General features: G+C 47.2%; 1 protein-coding gene across 1 annotated transcript in view; it reads left to right on the top strand.

Annotated features, from left to right (window-relative positions):
• cdkal1 (CDK5 regulatory subunit associated protein 1-like 1) overlaps positions 1 to 13184 on the top strand; it is a 224137-nt gene extending 210953 nt beyond the window's left edge. Inside the window, exon 15 of the mRNA XM_079730965.1 lies at positions 11943 to 13184. Within this exon, the coding sequence (XP_079587091.1) occupies positions 11943 to 12083 (141 nt within the window). The 3' untranslated portion in view covers positions 12084 to 13184. The remainder of the gene's footprint in view (positions 1 to 11942) is intronic.
• The last annotated feature ends 6816 nt before the right edge of the window (positions 13185 to 20000 follow it).

Below are 20000 nucleotides of genomic sequence, written 5' to 3'. Positions count from 1 at the left end.
ATGTGAATTCATTTATTTTCCTCATTCTGCCCTTAGCCGAAGAGACACGACGGCCTATTCTGTGACTAATAGAAACATTTACGATGATACATTCCCACCCAACTTAACGGGCAGTGCAGCTGACTACTCCTTCCTGTCGGAATGGAGCACTCACCATCTTGACGCGCAGTAATAAAGTCGTGTCGGCAATTGGAAACCACTTTTTCTTTTCTCCCCGCGCAACTTTTTCGCTCCATTATCCATCCCCCGACCGGGGGGTTCTCAGTATGCGACCGCGTCCCCCAGCTGGACCCCAAGACCTTTTGACCCCGGGCTCCATCTGGTCCACGATGATGATGATGATGATGATGATGATGATGATGATGCTGTTGGTAGTGATGGTAACCATGTTGATGGTGGTCCTTTTGGCCTGGCCGCGCTATGCTTGATGCCGGAGAGTCACCGCGCTAATTGATGGATCGGTGTCTGTGGAGTTCCTTTTGAAACACCGTCCTTGGTCTCACTTCTCTTCTCTTAAAGCCACACAGACTCACATACACAACACACATGCAGGAAGCAGAACTCGCACGGTTATGACTAAACGGTAATACTTAATGCGGAATTTGAGCTGCTGCATAATATACATTTGCATAAATACAGACAGATAAGTAAACTGATCAACCTGCACAGTTGAATGCACTCGTAATCACAAGAAAGGTGGCGCAAAAAAAAAAAAGTACGAGTTTACTGATGGAAATTACAGCAATTCGCGAAGGTGTGTGTGATAAATGTAAATACTTGTTTTTTGCAGTGGACTGCAGTACGATACGGACTTCCAACAAAAAAATGCAATCATTTTAGTAACAGCGGGATGATTGCATACCAGCCCACTTCCAAACAGTCGTGTGTTTGTGTGTGTATCTGTGTGTGTGTGTGTGTGTGGCTGTGCGAGCATGTGTGCGCGTGCGCGCAGGGTCACTGTAGCGAGGCAACCGGGGCGGACAGATGGGAAGGGTTTGAGGAGTGACGGATCGGCAACTGACAGGCTGGAAGAAACTACTGCATGGGTGTAAATTGCCAAATAGATGGAGGGATGGATAGATGGATAGCTGGAATCAGGGGCTTAAGAATGGCTGGACGGATGGGCAGGGAGAAGGGGATGGAGCCACGGAGCACTGATGGTTGGACAGGTATGAGAGTTGTGGAGGGAGGGCTCGAATGGATTGGATGGATGTTTGTGGGAAAACCTCATCGCAGTACGCTCCTGCCTGGAGAGCAGTTTGCGTCGGGGTTTTGAAAGGTCAAAGGCCAGGCGACCCTCTGTCGTTCTATGTTTGGTGTTTGAGGTGTGCGTCGCAAAGCTCAGGAGATGAGAATTTCAGCGCAACGACATGACGAGTGAAGGCTCACCGTATCGACCGGAGGAGCCGTGCATTACATTTTCCTCTGTTCCTTTTGATGAATGGCTGTCTCATTTGAACCCCATGATTGGTTCCCTTTTACAAATCCTCTTTTAGACACTTGATGGTAAAAAGGCGTTATTGGGCCATGATGTCTGGCTCACACAGCCCTGAATATTCAGTCTGGTATTAATCACTTCATACATTTTCCATTGCGATTATCAGTTCAGCAAATGTGCTCATTGTGATGCACTATAGAAACTATATGAGGTGTTTTGAACATAAGTGTTTGTACTCCGGTGCGCGTATTCCCGGTCCCCCTAGTGGTCTGAAACAAATTCATGCTACTTTAAATCCACATTGGTAGCCATCCGTCCATCAACGAAACCTAGGGCCTAAAAGCACAAAATAAAATCGTTGTCTCGAAAAGTACAAGATTTGTTCCTCGGCATGGCAACGCTGTGATATTTCACTGTACTTACTTCAACTGTCCACCCCATGCCGGCGATAATGCGCATCTGCGTGTGTCAGACATGAAATAAATGCGTTCTCCTTTCATCGAAAAACCATCAAACGGTCAATTGCTCAGCTTCCCTCCACCACTCTCTCCCCTGGCTATGTGTCCTCCTTCCTCTCTGCCCGGCTCTCCCACTGCGTCCGGAGACACGGTAATGAAGGGAGGCTGTGGCGCTGCCATGGTCGGCGCCACAAAGGGAACAGCCAACCCCAGGGGGATTCTGGGAAGGGGACGAGCAAAGAGCGGCACGCCGAGTCTGTCTCACCGTGGTCCTTTTGCGCCGCACGCCGTCCCTCGCGCCTCTCTCGCGCGGTTATTCGCACTTCATCCTCTTTCTCCCTCTCTTTTCTGTCTCGCTCTCCCTCTCTCCCTCTCTCTCTCTGGCTCTCAGTCTATTTTTCACGGTTTTTCTTTCTGCCTCTCTAGGCCCTCCTTTTATAGTGGCTAACAGGTCCTTTCAGCAGAAGGGAAGGGACTGTAATGAGTCTCTTAGGGGGTACAATGAAGGGGGGGGGGGGCTTGATGCGTAGGTGAAGAGAGAGAGAGGAGAGAGCACCTTAACAGCTCTCACTGTCTACCTCTCTCTCGCTGTGTCTCTCGCTCTCTCTCTCTCTCTCTCTCTCTCTCTCGCTCTCTCTGTCTCTGTCTCTCTCTCTCTCGAGATTAAATTGAAAGATGGAATGAAATGAAAGAGGAGTGTGTGCGTTTGGGGGAGGAGGAGGGGAGAGGGGGGAAGGAGGTGATGGGGGTCATATGACTATAGGAGCAGGGGGAAAGGTGGAGAAATGGTCTCTCTTCCCATCGGTCGGCAGTCCGTTAAAGTGCCTTCAAATAATCAGCTCTTTTCAAAGAACAACCCTCTCAAGGAGACAGTCGTACAAAAAGAGGACCCCCCCCCCCCCCCCAAGGCCTGCTCCGTCGGCCGGTCGGAGAGAATGAATGGCGGAGAGAATGTCAGAATGAAAGTGCTCCAAGATAGGGAGATAGTGAGACACAAGATTAAAAAGGACATTGATTGATTTTCGTTGGGGCGTCCTTTAAAGGACAAGGACGGGAGTAGTTCTGAGTTTACTTTAATACTCGTGACCAGGAGAAAGCATTGTCCCTCCCTGGGTTGAGCTGGTGTCCACTGGCGTCCTCTCAAGGGAGAGATTGTATAGATTCAGGGTTATTTTACTCATGGTGAATGGCTGCATTATGTTCGCACACTTTTGCGGGTTTTCGTGTTTATTGTTAATGTCCACGACCGCGAGACCTCTGTATGGTGAGGTTGGTTTCAAATGAAACGTTCAAAGGACTTGCCTCTGATTATACCGCAAAGTTACTCTCGGCCACCAAAGCGACTTGACTTTTACACATTTAACTTTAATTCGTCTTGTACATCTATCACATTATAGTGCCATTGCTGACACACAAACGTGCACACACACAGACACATGTTCAATGCTCTATTGGAATTCAAGTCCATTATAATTTTGTCAGAGATGGATCAATGTCATCTGTAATTGAACCCACTAATAGGTACCTTCTTCTTGTTGCGAGTGCCTCTGTCTCGTCCGTGCCACCAGGCAGCATATTCAACTGGACAATATCTGGCTAGCTGCTACGCTCTTGTCCTTGGCTCCGAAACATCAGCGCCATGGACCCTGACACCTGTAACCTAGGTAACGGTTGCCTGGAATGCTGGCACATCAGCCGGCCGGGGTTAATGAGGTAGTCCTCTAAAGGAAGTCCTCCCACACCAGAGCTAACCTTTGACCTCTTCTCCGTCCGCTACATGTCAGTGTGTGTTCGGTCAACTACTCCTGAGAATGTGCAACCCAGCGCCCATTACAACCTGGTGTCACACACACACACACACACACACCCACACACACACAAAAACGTGTGTCACCAAGATGGATGACAGCCACGTACACACACACAGAAACACGTGAAGGAAGAGGCTGAGGGTGTTTTGGTGTGGTTGCTCATGGTTTGCATCATAACCAATATGAAATCCCGTGCAGGCAGGGACAGCGGCCCATCGACGCTTTCCACCGAGAAGCCGAGAAAGAAGTTCCCCCCTGCGGTGTGCCTCGCAGACTGTGGTAGCTGCAGGCACTCTGGGACACACACACACACACACACACACACACACACACACACACACACACATACACACACACATACACGTACACACGCACACCTACACACACACACACATAAACACACACATACACGCATGCAAGCATACACACACACACACACACACGCACACATTCACAGACAAATATACACACACATACACACGCACACCTACACACACACACACATAAACACACACAAACATAAACACACACACAAACATCCACGCATGCAAGCACACACACACACACACACAGACACACACACATACGCACACATTCACAGACAAATACATACACACGTACACTTTCTCATTGAGAGAAAAACACAACAGCCTGCACAAACAGGCAGACATAAGCCCGTACAAAGAAACACCCTGAGTGCTGTATCGCCTCCCGAACAATTCCAATGCTTGGCAATGACATTCCGACAAGATGCAACTGTGATGGCAGCCTTGCTTTGATGTTGCGTTATGCACACAGGAAAAAAACATAGGAAATCGAAGATTAGGATTTCTTTTATGGCCTGGATAAAAGTAAACCCCGGCTCCCAATGCAGCGTGGCTTTTAAAATAGGCTCGGTTACACCTTAATCACGTCAGTTTTTGTGTGTTGTTTTGCCTGCGAGACATACTGGTAGCTATTTTTGTCATTTGTATATTTTATTTTTCGCTCAGCATGTCAGATGATATTACACAGCTTTGGTGGGTTTTTTTTTGCACACTTATGAAACGAAAGTCACAGGAACACTCTAAACTGTGTTAAGCCATCAATCATCTCTATTTTCAGCGCTCGTTTTTTCTGTGTCAAACGGTTATTACATGACCCCATTCTCCCGTGTTGATTTTGTAATGTCAAAAGGTTTTTCGTTGGCGCTGTACTTTTTATAGACCAACAAAAAAAAAAGATTCAACAAACGGTTTAACAAAAGGCTACGGGATGCGCAATGATTTAGCAATCTGTTTTCTGTGGTGGTTTATTCAGTGGTGTTTGTGCGTCTTCTCTCTCACCATGTCTCTCCATCTATCAACCGGTAGCACAGTTCAGCGAGTTCATTTATTTTTTAAATGTGTTCAATCCATTGAGGAACATCTGCTGCCCTGTAAGAAGGTAGAGCGGGATTTTAATATTGGATGTGTTCATTGGCTGCCCCAGATAAGAATCTGGTTACCAAAGTGTTGTTTGATGTTTGGTTATGGGGCACGGTGCATATAAACGCTGACATTTCACTGAGAGATGCTGGGTCGAAAGCTATTGCATACTCCCCATCGTTTCAATCCACTTTGCGCTCGTGTGCGTGCGTGCGTGCGTGCGTGCGTGCGTGTGTGTGTGTTGATGGTGGTTGAGGCCTCAGTGTGATCTAGTGTGGCTATCCAATTAGTATTATGAACTTTTCAATTAAATGATACTAATACATACCAACCCACCCACTGATTGATGATTGATTTATATTTCTATGGACCCTGGTCTACTTTCATAGGAATATCTCAGTGTGGGGCTTTGCAGCTTTATGGCTCCAGGCGTTATCTCCTCAGCGGTAATTGTATGCATCGCTTTAGTGTCGCGTGTTTATGAACATGTATGCTGTGTGTGACGGGAGGGGTCATCGGAAAGATGACCCCGGGGTACACGTATCTTGTGCTGGCAGCCCGCATGGCCTTTTACAACACACAATCAGTGCGTACATCCTATAAATGCAGTCCACGTCCACGCTTGCCCAGGCAAACGGAAGCCTTCACTAAGCCGTCTTGAAGGTGATTGCGCTGCTCTTGCGTGGGTCGTCTTGGAAGAGCTGCATTATTTTTGGCACGTGTCCGTGTGTGTCTGTAAAGATGAGCGACGGGGCATGTTATGCAAGGGTGAGGCGTTCCTCTGACATCTGGTGCAAGTGTGTGTGTATGTGACCCAAGGAAGCATTGAGGATGGTGTGTGTGTCTGTGTGTGTGTGTGTGTGTGGTGAGTCAGTGTGTGTGAAAGGGAGAGAGAGAGGTTGAGTCACATGGAAGGAGTACATGTGTCTTGAGAAGGTGGATAGGAAGTCCATGGCCCACATGTATGAATGTTTCTAAATCCTATCCTTTACACCACATTTAGAAGGATCGGTCACACTGTTTTCGTACGCACCTTGCTGTTTCCCGCCGTTGATAAATACCAGTCATTCTAATCCCTCATGCTCATGCCCGGCTTTGCTCATTACCATACTTGTACGCCCATAAATGACCATATATGGTCACAAAACATCCCCTTCAATGCCACAGGAGGTGTGTGAATGAATTTGACAAAATAGTCGGTTGGAATGGAAGAGTGAATGGGAAAATTCAAAGAATAGATAAAGGAGAAAACTGAATCACAGAGTGAGATATACGACAGAAGTGTAATCAAAGTCGAGGCATATGACACATTCTGTCCAGCGTTCTTTGAATTTATCCAGTTCAACACAGAAACTCATTATTTCCTTCATTTCCTATATACAGTTGGAGAGCCACAGTTTCACTTATATTTTAACCATATACAAAAAGTGTTTCTCATAAGCTACCAAGTATTTACTCACGGGAATAGTTTACCTATATCCCTGATATATTTTTCCACGTTTAACATCAAACCATGGCTTCGTCGTTGACCTTTCATGTTGTCGTTTCCTTGCGAAAGGAAAGACTTATTGTTGGTCTCTTTGATTAGCGAATAAGTTAGAGATAATGAACCCTTTAAGGTGACATATTATACCACCAGGTGTGAGTGTGATAAGCCGTTACAAGCCGTTTTGAAAATCGGCCTCTTCTGACATCACAAGTGGGCGTGTCCGCCTAGATGTGTGCTGGATGGATCAGTCCACCAGCCTACCCAGTGGACTGTAGCAAACGTTGCTCATCTATCTGTCATACATCTAGGTGGACACGCCCACTACTTACCCACTTGTGATGTCAGAAGAGGCAGATTTTCAAAACGGCTTGTATGGGCTGATCACACTCCCACCTGGGGGTATAGTGTGTCACCTTTAACCGGGCTTGTGCGGGGACAGGAATGTGTTTCCTCCGAGTGCAGTCCCCCCCCCCCCCCACTCGACCACCTCGTTGTCGACGGTCCAAACCGGTCCCCTGTCATTCTCCCTCTCCGGTATTGTTCGTTTCCAGCGTTGGCGGTGTGCAAGACGCCTCAGGTGTTTCCTTGCCAACGTTCCTCCCTCCCTCTCCCCTTACACACTCCTCTCTGTTCAGCGTCACGTTGTGGGGTTTGATAAAGTTTCCCTTTAACTCCCCCACCAACCCTCTTCCTCATCTCCTCTTCCTCTTTCATGTGGTTTTCTTTGTCGGACAATGAGGAACCCGAGGTGACGGTGAAACTCGAGCTGCCCAAGAGATATAGGATTAGGCTTAGCCACATTTAGCGCGCTGTCATCCTAAATTTCCCGCCCTCCTATTTTTTCTTGCGTTTCCTGTTTTCTTTCTCACGCTGTTACTTTGAAGCCTTGGAGCCCGCTCGTTCGGTCGTTAGTCATTTTGTGTCCCGCTGGCACTTCAACTACAGCACTAAATACCATCGCAGCTCATCCTGACCACTGCTCCGGTAGGCTGCGGGTCACTAGTGCTTACCCCAAACTCCCCTTAAAGGGGTGTAATTAGGCCTCCAGGTGTGAGTGGGATTAGCCATTGCAAGCCGTTTGAAAATCGGCCTTTTCCTGTGTGTGTTTTAGTGACATCCCGAGTGGATGTGCTCAGCTAGATGTGTGCTGGATAGATCAGTCTGCCAGCATACCCAGTGGACTCAAACTAATGTTGCTTATCTTTCCATCATACATCGAGGTGGACACTCCCACTTGGGATGTCACAGCTGGTGGCATGATATCACCCCTTTTTAAAAGTCAAATAACTTTTGGGGATACATCAGCAGGCAAAAAGTTTTCAATGTGTTTATTCGTTGGACACTTCTCAGGGAACGTAATCAGCATCATGCCTTGTTTGAGAACGGGGCGTTTTTAAGATTCAAACTCCGTAAGCGATTACAGCCCCACGCCGTTTCACAGTTTCTCTCCTCGTCCGCCTCGCTCGCGCCCTACTCTCTCCACCTCTCTACGGGGACAGAGGCATGTGTGCCCTTTGTGGACATCTTGCCTTGTCTCCCAACCCGGGCAGCGATGGGAGATATCATGTGGGGGGAGGGGTTCAATACAGTTCAATACAGAACATTCTTTTATTATATATTTAGTGCAGCAAAACCACAGCAGAGAACCTTCTCTCCTCTCAGTACTCCCGCAATCGCAAATTTTCCACAAAAGTCATGCTTGGAAAAATTTGAGTCACATTACAGGACCAAAACGATCGCTGTTCCCTTCTCTGTGTACGTGTCCCCCCCCCTTGTCTCACAACCCGTGGAACGATGGGAGATACCATGGGGGGGGAGAAACAAGCGATATACAGGCCAGAACGCAAACCGGAGAGCCCTCTCGCTGGATCTGGTTGCCCCGGTGAGGCCGTCCTGCCTCGTGTGCTCATTCCCTGCCTTTATCCGTCCTCTGGAGACGGCTGTAACCGGAACCACAACGGCTGGTGAACATGACCCATCGTTTCTCTTTTGCTTTTTCCCAGTTTTTTTTTGGTCGTTTTTTTGTCTTCCTTTTGCACAAAACACCGGCAGGATCACTTTCAATCGCACCCGATGAGTCAGGCCCAGCTGTGTGTGTGTGTGTGGGGAGGGGGGAGCTGGATCAAGCACCTGCACCCAGTCCCAACCATTGTCCCTGAGCCTTTCACGAGTCGCCGTGGCGTGTCGAGTGGGCGTTCGGAGGTAAAAGGATCCGCCATATTGTCATGGCGGGGAACCGTGGACGCTCCTACCTCGGTTAAAGTCACCGTGGCGAACCACCGAGTTCCACGCCAGTGTCACGGGGAAACGGGGACCACGGACGGCGTGGGCGTCGCCGCCCGCTGCAGGCACGCCGTATGATGGGCGCGTGTGAATTCAGCTTAACCGCGAGGGCGAGGGGTGGAGTTAGCGGTTGAACCCAGCAGAAGATGGGTGGGTGGAGAGGGAGGTGGGTGGAGAGGGAGGTGGGTGGCCAGGGTCTTAGGTGTCCAAATTCCCCCCCCCATATCTTACCTCCTTCAGTGGAGAGGAGCGACCCAGTGTGGACCGCATCGGGAAGCATGCTGATTCGCAGAGAGAGACGTACACATGTGAAATCACAGAGCCAGCGTACTCACACACACACACACACACACACACACACACACACACACACACACACACACACACACACACACACAAACACACAAAAGCAGGCTTCCATATGGAGAACTCTTTATACATACAGGTTGTTATGCAACTTCTCACTGGCTGCCCTGCTGTGCTGTGATTGCACGTTCCTCATACATATGCTCTCACAGTGGTGTTTTGTTACTTCATTTGAAAAAATATGTTTTTTTCTTATATATTTTAGAGCAGCAAAATCACCACTGCGGTAATTACCTCCTCTAAAGTGCACCGGCTATCGCAAATGTTCCTCAAGAGTCACGCTCGGAAGTCACATTAGTCACATGAGTCACATGTAATGTGACATGAGTATAGCTCACAACAAAACCCCCGCAACCAAAGGTGAACAAAAGTTTGCTGGTGTTGAGCATGTAATGGCTGTGTGTTAGGTGGTGTAATGGCTGTGTGTTAGGTGGTGTAATGGCTGTGTGTTAGGTGGTGTAATGGCTGTGTGTTAGGTGGTGTAATGGCTGTGTTTTAGGTGGTGTAATGGCTGTGTGTTAGGTGGTGTAATGGCTGTGTGTTAGGTGGTGTAATGGCTGTGTGTTAGGTGGTGTAATGGCTGTGTAATGGCTGTGTGTTAGGTGGTGTAATGGCTGTGTGTTAGGTGGTGTAATGGCTGTGTAATGGCTGTGTGTTAGGTGGTGTAATGGCTGTGTGTTAGGTGGTGTAATGGCTGTGTGTTAGGTGGTGTAATGGCTGTGTTAGGGGGTGTAATGGCTGTGTAATGGCTGTGTGTTAGGTGGTGTAATGGCTGTGTGTTAGGTGGTGTAATGGCTGTGTTAGGTGGTGTAATGGCTGTGTGTTAGGTGGTGTAATGGCTGTGTGTTAGGTGGTGTAATGGCTGTGTGTAAGGTGGTGTAATGGCTGTGTGTTAGGTGGTGTAATGGCTGTGTTAGGTGGTGTAATGGCTGTGTTAGGTGGTGTAATGGCTGTGTAATGGCTGTGTGTTAGGTGGTGTAATGGCTGTGTGTTAGGTGGTGTAATGGCTGTGTTAGGTGGTGTAATGGCTGTGTGTAAGGTGGTGTAATGGCTGTGTTAGTTGGCGTAATGGCTGTGTTAGGTGGTGTAATGGCTGTTTGTTAGGTGGTGTTCTGTGTGTGTGAGGTGGTGTACTGTGTGTGTGAGGTGGTTTACTGTGTGTGTTAGGTGGTGTACTGTGTGTGTGAGGTGGTCTAATGGCTGTGTGAGGTGGTGTAATGTGTGTGTGAGGTGGTGTACTGTGTGTGTGAGGTGGTGTACTGTGTGTCGGAGCCAGCCTCCGACCCAACCGGCCCCAACAGTCTGAACACGTCTTCCTTCGCTCCTTCCTCCCCCAGAAGACCCACAGTGTGCGCACGGCGTCTGATATGTTCCTTTCATCGATGACCGGCGGCAGGTGGCGGGCGAGGCGCGGCCCTCCGATCCCCGACACTGACTCCACGTTGAATCATGGGTGTCAAACCGGGGATCTTCAATTAAAGATGTTAAAAAGCAATCGGCGTTCCTTAACACGGGGCCGGCCCCCTCGAGGCGGGCATTAAGGGGGACGAGTCAGGTGGATGAAGCAGCCTGTGCTTCTTTAATCATCCCCCCGTAGGTGAATGAGATAGGGGCCCGGCCTGTCAGCGACGCCCCACCCCCGCTCTAATATGGACTGGGACCGGAATGAATGTTGGCCACATGGTGATCAGAGGAGCTCTTAATGGTGTAGTTCTATCTCCATATTGCCTTCTAGAACCTCCTTTTCGTTTCCTTTTCTTTCTTTTTTTTCAGTTATCAGACAAGGTCAAGACATCCCCCCGTCCCTGATTTCCCCTTTTTCTGTGGTTTGCTCGCCCCGTTTTTTGCTCTCTCTCTCTCTCTCTCTCTGGCTCGCTCGCTCTCCCCACTCTCTCTCTCTCTCTCTCTCTCTCTCTCCCCACTCTCTCTCTCTCTCTCTCCCCACTCTCTCTCTCTCTCCCCTCTCTCTCTCTCTCTCCCCACTCTCTCTCTCTCTCTCTCCCCACTCTCTCTCTCTCTCTCTCTCTCTCTCTCTCTCTCTCTCCCCACTCTCTCTCTCTCTCCCCACTCTCTCCCCACTCTCTCTCTCTCTCTCTCTCCCCACTCTCTCTCTCTCTCTCTCTCTCTCTCACATCATTCTCTCTCTCTCTCTCTCTCCCCACTCTCTCTCTCTCTCTCCCCACTCTCTCTCTCTCTCTCTCCCTCTCTCTCTCTCTCTCCCCACTCTCTCTCTCTCTCTCTCTCTCTCACATCATTCTCTCCCTCTCTCCCCCCCTCGTCTCCTCCTAACCCCTCTCCTCCTCCTCCTCCACCTCATTACTGACGGATGGCTCCTTAATGCGTCGGCCCATTAGTGACGAAAGCGCCGCTCTTTGATTAGGTCGGCCCGCCGTCTCGCTCCACGGCGCCGCGCCTCGCACGCCCCTCGCACGCCCCACGTCTGCCACTCGCCCCGCTGATGGCGTCCACGTCGACTGCCTGCCATCGAGTCCAAGTCCAAAAAGAATAAAGTGAACGTGTGGCTCAATAAGGTGTTACGGCACTCGGCCAGTTTGTGAGGACACGAGAGAGTTGTATTACTGGAAAGTACGTGTTTGCACATGCGTGTGTGAGAAGAAGTTAGAAGACGTTGGGCTTGGCTAACGTCTTGCTCTCTCCCTTCTTCCCCCCCCCCCCCCCCCCCGATAACAGGAGACCCCCAACGGCCAGTGCCACGGGGCCACGCCCACCGGCTCCTTCAGCGTGGACCGGGAGCGGCTCAAGGCGATTGGGCTGGGACTGGCCGTAGCCGCCGCCCTCCTCGCCCTCCTCCTGGAGAAGCTGTACTACTGAGGCGGGAGAAAACACGAGCGTAACCACGGCGATGACGACAAAAGGCATCCGAAGACGACGAGGGGGAAACATCACAGGATTCAGGAGTGTAAAAAAAGGACTGGTATTGAAGGTCGCCCTCACCTTGCCTGTGCGCTGGTGGGCTCGGAGTGTCGCCGCGGTTGTCAGCTGTAGATTTGCGTAGTCTGTTTGTTTTTATTCTCCTTTGTCTCCTTTAATGTCGGTGCTTCCTTCCAGCGCAACGCCGTATATCTTTGTTGTGTGTTTTTTAAAGCCAGAGCCTAAAGCAACCGTGGAGACACATCGTATGAAATATGAAACAGGCATAGAGTTAACAGCCTATGAGTTGTTTTAAAGTTTTATCGTATTGTTTTGAGCTCTGCGGTTTATTTGCATTCTTTGACCTTCCAGGCTGTTTCTCTGTTACCACACTGAGCTGTTTAGGAGGAGCTAAGGGATGTGAACCCGCGTGCTCTCCATAGTGCTTTAGCCCCCGGCTGGACGGGCCGGCGAATAGATCAAGCGCACCTCCTCCTCGGATGGTCGGACTATACATCAGACATCATCCAGACATATTCCCACCTGTTTATTTGTGACAGGCGGAAATATGACTAAATTAGGTTCCGCCAGGAGAGCTAGACTGTGTGCTTTCATGTGTGTACCATGGGAAAGTGCTCTGGTAACAGTAGTGTGTGGTCGTTAAAGGCGATTAAAAGAACATAAAAGTATTTATTTTCACCACAGGGACAAAAACCAGCGCGATCGCTACCCTTGATATTATCCTACGTGACCTATATCTTTATTTTACCGTGTCCTTGTTAGGATTTTCAATTCAAACGTTTTTTGCGCCTTCATGTTGATGTCGAGTCTACACCGTCTCAGGCAATCATGAGCCTGCGTGGGCGTCTTGAGACTTGCATCGTTCTGGCAGCTCTAACCCAGAGCAAAAGACCACTAGACTGCCCTGGCCTTGTGGTCTGGGGTCAGAGGAACACCGGCCCCAGGTGCCCTGTCCGTGGCAGGTCACGGTGGCATCAGTCGGTGACAGTGGTTCTGTTGGGGGGGTTGTTTTTAGCTTTGTCTTCAACGTCGATGCTGAAGTAGCACATGCAGGTATTTTTTTTGTCGGATGTGCCTGTGATTGAATAAATTGATTAAAACATCCTGATTTCAATTTCAACCTGTGTCCTGTTTTTCTTATTTCCTTTGTGTGGTCTTTGTGTCTCTTTTTTCTCTCTCTCTCTCTCTCTCCCCTCTCTCTCTCGTCTCTCTGTCTCTCTCTCTTTCTCTCTCTCTCTCTCTCTCTCTGTCTGCCCGTCCCCCTCCACACTCGGGGCCTCATCTTCAGGTAAAATAATACATGTCACAATGTATGTGGCACACACCAGCGACGTGTGTGTGTCTGCCTGTGTGTGTGTGTGTCTGCCTGCCTGTGTTTGTGTGTGTGTGTGTGTGCTGCAGTGCAAGTTGTCCTACCCTCGGAGCCTTCTTGTGTTTCCAAACGTCTGCATTGACGGCTCTTATCCTCCAGGGCTCCATGTCGCCGCCGGCTCCCTGTGATGCTTCCCCTGTGTGTGTGTGTGTGTGTGTGTGTGTGTGTGTGTGTGTGGGCGTGTGTGTGCGTGTGTGTTTATATGCGTGTGCGCGCCGCTATACCTTCTCGTGTCTGGCACACACGTGCGCCTGCCTCCATGTTTAATTTAGCAGAAGGCCCGTGTGTCTTCTGTGGTTGACGGCTCCGACGCGGCTCTAAATGTAAAGGGGCGAGCGAGAGAGAGAGAGAGACTCTCCCCTCTCTCTACCACTCACTCAGAAAGAGTTTTACGCTACGTGCAACTGAGGGCATTTTGAAAGCCCCGCAAGCGACACACACACACCGATACACACACACACGCTTCCTACACTTCCTATACGTCCTCCGTGGTTATTCTGGCGGAGTAAACGGTTCGTGGAACCCACCGCACATAGCGGCGTCACCGCAACGACACTTCACACACACACACACACACACGCGCGTTCACACTCACACACACGCGTCTACACACACTCCAGAGGCCCCTGCTTTGTATCAAGTCGCGCACAAAAACACAATGCGCACACACTCACCGACACAGACCAAAGCTTTACGTTATCCGATCAAATGGCGCGTGTCTCACACACACACACACACACACAGCCCCTAGATTCGTATTATGTGATCAAATGATGCGCGTCGCTATGATGCTTGTTACACCCCGGCAGATTCCCCCTATTCTCCCCCTGCCATCCATCCGCGCCGCGCCGCACTGCTTTGATGCTTTGTAAGCATTTCGTCCTCCCAGTGTATGTGTCACTCACACACCGCATTGTTCTCCACTCGAATATGGAATGCAGCATTCTGGGATATTTTGTTGGTGGGGGCGGGGGGTGTGGCTCGCCTATTGAAAAATAGGATTGCACACGATTGCCCCCCCCCCTCTCTTTGGTTGTCATTTAGTTTGGTTTGTTGCTCATTAAAAAAATAAAAGTTGGCAGAATGTTGGTGGGGTGTTTTGGGGGAGGAGACAGGCTTCTCGCCGATAACGTGTTCGCGGACGGGGAAGAGAGGGAGTGTACCAATAAAGAACACTTTGATCTTTACATTTTTTCTTCCGACTTTCAAGGAGTGATGTTCTGTTCCGAGTGGCGTGGCTTTCGTAGGCGGAAGGCGAGGGCACAAAGTGCTTCATGTGGTGGAGGTTGATGTGATGACGCTTTGCATACGTCATTGGCGACGTATAAACCTGGGCTTTTATGCGTGGGGAATATTTTCGGGGACTTTCCGCTCAAAAATGTATTCACACTTTGAACAAAAGAATAAACAGGAGAAAACCTGCTCCCACGTAAGGATTAATCCTGAAAAAAAAGATAGTTGTCAACTATTTACTAGGGAGTCTAAAAAATAGAGTGAAAGCGATAACTCAATATGGTGTACAGGGCTTTTGCATCAGGATGCATCATGGGATTTTTTTGGGCTGGTACTCTGCCATTTTGTTAGGGTTCAAGAGCGTTGTAGTACTGAAAAAAGTATAAATCATAAATATACTGTAATGTAGGCTATTAAAAACTTTATTTTGCTACGTCTCTCGTAAGAAATGTTTTGGAAGTTTCAAACACAACAATGTCTCCCCATAATGACATCAATTCCTGATTACCTACTGAACATTGACCATAAAAACATTACTTCCAACACAATAACTAACATTCCAATGCGTTCATTCTTCCAAAATGGCGGCAGTCATTGCGAGCTGACGTTGGGCCGACAGTGATTCAGCAGAAGAGCGACAGACCCCAAATTCCAGCTCATCAAGAGCGGCTTTGTTTTCAACTCTCAAACATTGAGTCCTAAAGGTTATTCTTCACCCGTTACGGTTTTTACTAACCCGACCAAACCGACTCCTCTTCAACAACATGAAATCACAGCTTCCAACAGCAAAAGAGCCGGCGGGTCTTGCTGTGGAGTCTGTGCATGAATAATTAAATAATTGAACCTATGCTATGTAACTTCTTCAGTGCATCCTTCACTTTTGTTCAATGTTTTGGCTCATAAAGCCTGCAAAATGTATTACGCTCAATTCAAAAACACCCTTATCCAGCCTGATCTTTGAACTGCTGCTGTCAAGGATTTCAGTGTTAGGATTTACATATTAATTCTATATTCTTTCATCTTTGGTTGAGTGAAATGGCAGTTATGATGGGAGATGCAGGATTAAACAGGTCGGCTGGTCCATAGTGTCTTCTCAGATGGAAACCGCCAGGACTACTGTAAACAAATCATACACTTTAAAACACTGCTAATGTTAAGTGACATTTTAAGTTGGAAACATTCTTTATTTTGAATTCTAATGCCGCCCCTTACTCTTGTTACCGGAGCAGATTACATATCTTCCGGGAAAAATGCTATGCAGTTCGTGTGTGTGTGTGTGTGTGTGTGTGTGAGTGTGTGTTGCACGTCAACACATAGCTGCCGGGCAGACACATTGTAACTGCAGTGACTGACAGTCCCTTGCATCTGACTCCCTGACTGCAAGACTGTCTGTCAATAATACATGTGTGTGTGTGCATACATTTAACATGTCCCCATACCTGGTTTTTGCCTGAATGCAGAATGCCATCCCTAATTATAAGCAACCACCGAAGCATAGAAAAGCAGTGCACACACACACACACACACACGGAATATGGAATATAGAAATAAAATGTTCACCGTAGAAGACACTACTGGAAGAAACTCTGCAGCATGCAAGACAGGTTTATGAGACCCCATACCTTAACTTCTGCCATGGGCCTCATGGAAATTGATTCAAATGCGCTGGTTGCCCACTGCCTCCGAGCATCGTTGTGTGTTCGCTCAGACTTTCTTGAATTATGCACACAAACTTTAAAGGGATATAAATATCAGTGTTTACCGTCCCTGTGAGTTGAGCCTGGCAGGAATCAACGCCGTTCCCTATTTAGTGTGTTAGTTGCTATGTACTCTTATTGTTTGTATTTGATAAATCTCGTTGTGTTGACGTACCTGCGGACGTGTCCTACCTTCCTCCACCGCTGAGACTGCACACACGGTTTTAATTTAGGCGACAAAAAACAACATTTAAATGAGGCTAATTAAAAGTGGCTAACTGCTTCTTTGTTAGCTCTCTCAGGCTACGATGACATTTCTACCCACACAAAGTACAGTACAGTACAGAATAACACAGGGGGCCCGTTCTGTTCTCTACAATCCCTCATGACACTGAGGGAAAAATGACTTGGCAAGCATATCCACGTCCAAACATATGTGCGTGCGTTTTGCTGATTCTATGGGCTGTGTGTCATGGAGAGGGAGTTGTGTGTGTGTGTTTGTGCGTGCGTGCTTGTAAGAACTTTATGCTGTAGTCTTTTCCAGCGCCTGTAACAGCTTGGTGTAACACGAGTACGCAGTTGTTGTCATGTGTTTATCTATATGAGCTTATGTCTGAAGTAATAATAAAAAAAACGACAAACTGACAATGCTTCGCCAATGCAAAGCACTCTGGGAACTCTCTGCCTGATTGTCTCCAGTGAGCGGCTTGGTGCCTTGCCAGTACTGTGTTTGTGTGAGTGTGTGTGTGTGTGCGGGTGTGTGTGTGTGTGTGTGATATGTTATTTTACTGGGTCTGGTTTTGACTTTGAAAAACTGAGGGCGTTTGGATTCTCCAGAGTCGACATGGGGCCAAAGCAAACATCTTAACTTCCAACAAAACAACTTAACAGAGTGACTTGCATGCCCTCTGATAATCAACATGCCACTTAATTTCCACTGGGTCATATTTATATGTTTATATATATTTTTTAAGTTGTTAATTTAAAGATTTATTCCAGACTTTAAAAGATTATGTGTTTACTAGTAGAGTAAATAGGATTAATTATTTGCATAATGTGCGTATGGGGTTATGTATTGAATTGTGTTATGCTAAAGACCTGGGTGAGTGTGTTTTCCGAGCAAGATTGTAGAATGTAAATCAGTCCCAAATTAAATCTTACATGCATTCCGAAAATTTACTTTTTGTTCTTACCCTTAGAAAATATGTTTAGGAACCTCTCTGGAATCGCCTTCAAGGGATCCTTGAAAGAACTCTTTATGTTCACCTTTTTAGTTTATTGTTTGAGGGTTATGTATTGGATTGTGTATTGCTAAAGACCTGGGTGAGTGTGTTTTCCGAGCAAGATTGTAGAATGTAAATCATTCCCAAATTAAATCTTTCACGCATTCTGAAAATTTATTTTTTGTTGTTACCTTTAGAAAATATGTTTAGCAACCTCTCTAGAATCACCTTCAAGGGATCCTTGAAAGAACTCTTTAGTTCACTATTTTAGTTTAATGTCTCTTGGGATTGCAATGTGCAGAACTTGTGAAGTTAACTTCCTTTACCTGCTGCTCTCTTAAGAATGGAGGGAGCGGGGGTCCGGTCTATGATGGGGATGGGGGGGAGGTCGGTCTATGATGGGGATGGGGGGGAGGTCGGTCTATGATGGGGATGGGGACCCATAGAACCAGTCTCTGCTGGCGGAGGACACCTGAGCGGGGAACCAGGTGTTTTGTCGCCAGAGTTTTACAAAGGCCCTCAGAGTGTCTTCCTTGCTAAATTGTACAGTGTGTGTGTTATCGCTCTATGGGGTTATGGTTGTCAGATGCAAATCTTCCAATGGGAGCTTTGTGGGTGTATTTTCATTGGAATGTTTGGAATTTGATTTATAGCACCACCTTCTGATACTGAAATAATGAGGTCATTAATAGTGGGGTTTATGTAAATAAGAAACCAATTTGGCAAAGCTTATATAAGGCATTTGGTTAATATTCTAATAAGCTTTTGAAAAAAGAACCCAAATATAGGGATGCAAATCTGTGATCATTTGTTAATTCAAAAAAAGAAAGGTTGCTGGTTATTAAAGTGTGGCTTCCCTTGATTTTAAAAGTTTTGTAATTGACAGTGAAATCTGTTTATTTAACATTTCAATGTTGTCATCTGACATTATGCTCACCTTTTTTCATTGTGATATATTTCATGAATTCTGTCAAACATAGAAGACACGTAAATACAGATGTCTACACTTACTAACACAAGCTAATGTTGTGCCAAATATAGATCAAATCAGAGAATAAGAAAGATTAGTAACCACTGTTTTTTATTTAGTTTGACATTGCTTTACCATTTGGTTTGAAGTGTGACCAAGTTTATGCAAATGTTTTTAGACTGAGACAAGAAATCTTCAACTCCATTTGTGTTGTTCCGAAAACCACAGATCTGTTGAAATTTGGCCTTAACAAGATACATCACTATACTCTCCTTGCTGGTCACTTGTGGCCCCTTCTTCTGATCGTCACAGAAGGCACACGCATGAATAGAGGAAAATGTCCATTGCTTTCTTCTGACATGTGAAAGCCCAAGAGTGGCCATTTTCGTAAAATTGCCTCCAATCTCGAAATGCAATCTTGCAAGTAGTATACGACATTATTCGACATTCGCAACTAAACTCTATGACTCCATTCCAACCAAGTTGTTTTCTGCTTGTCACTCAGGACATTTCCTTATGAATGTCAGCAGCACTATGACATAACCTGCCTAACAATTTCAGCAGAACAGCCTAGAGCACTCATTGCCAATTACCCCCCCCCCCCCCCGATGCCCTGATGGGACTTTGTCATAAAATCTTTATAATCAAGGGAGAAAATCAATGGAGCTATGTTTAGAGTCCACACAGGGAGTTTATCAGTGGACTTTTGCAGACATGTGGAACAAGTAACACACGTTAAGGCTGCCGCTATAGGTGCCCGTCCACAATGCTAGATTTACACACGAGCTGCAGGTCTAACTAGCTAGAGTGAACCATTGTTAGCCAGAATTGATTAGCCGCAAGCGAGACGTTATACATCAGTTGGCACTAAATGTCCTCCGCAAATTATCCCTGGAATCGATTTGTCGTTTTCGACCTGCAAACTCAACAGTGATTTTTCAGCAGATGTTTTGAAAAAGTTTAAATGAAATAGGCTGCTTGAGTAAGTTTACAACCAGTTTTCACTTCATCAAACGGACTTAAGCTGCAGTGGCAGTATATGGGGTCTATGTATCCGTCCGTATTGAGTGACTTTTGCTCATTCGTCTTGGCGGTGGCAGCGTTAGTAAGTCTTTCACTTGACATTCTTCTCCAACAGTTGAACTTTAGTCTTGTGCTTGACATCATTTCCCTGCTTGAAGCTGAACCTTATCCCAGGCTTCGGTTTTATAGCTGGTTATGAAACCACTTATCTTGCATTAGGTCTATTTCCATGTAATTATTTGCATACATCTGTATCTTTTCATACACAAACTTGACAAAATCGCAATGGGAACTCGAAATAGAATTGTTGCCACTGCAGGATTAAATGGTCGGTCTATT

Source organism: Pollachius pollachius (assembly GCF_949987615.1).
Source record: "Pollachius pollachius genome assembly, chromosome: 1".
NCBI lineage: Eukaryota > Metazoa > Chordata > Actinopteri > Gadiformes > Gadidae > Pollachius > Pollachius pollachius.
This window is presented reverse-complemented; position numbering and strand designations above follow the sequence as displayed.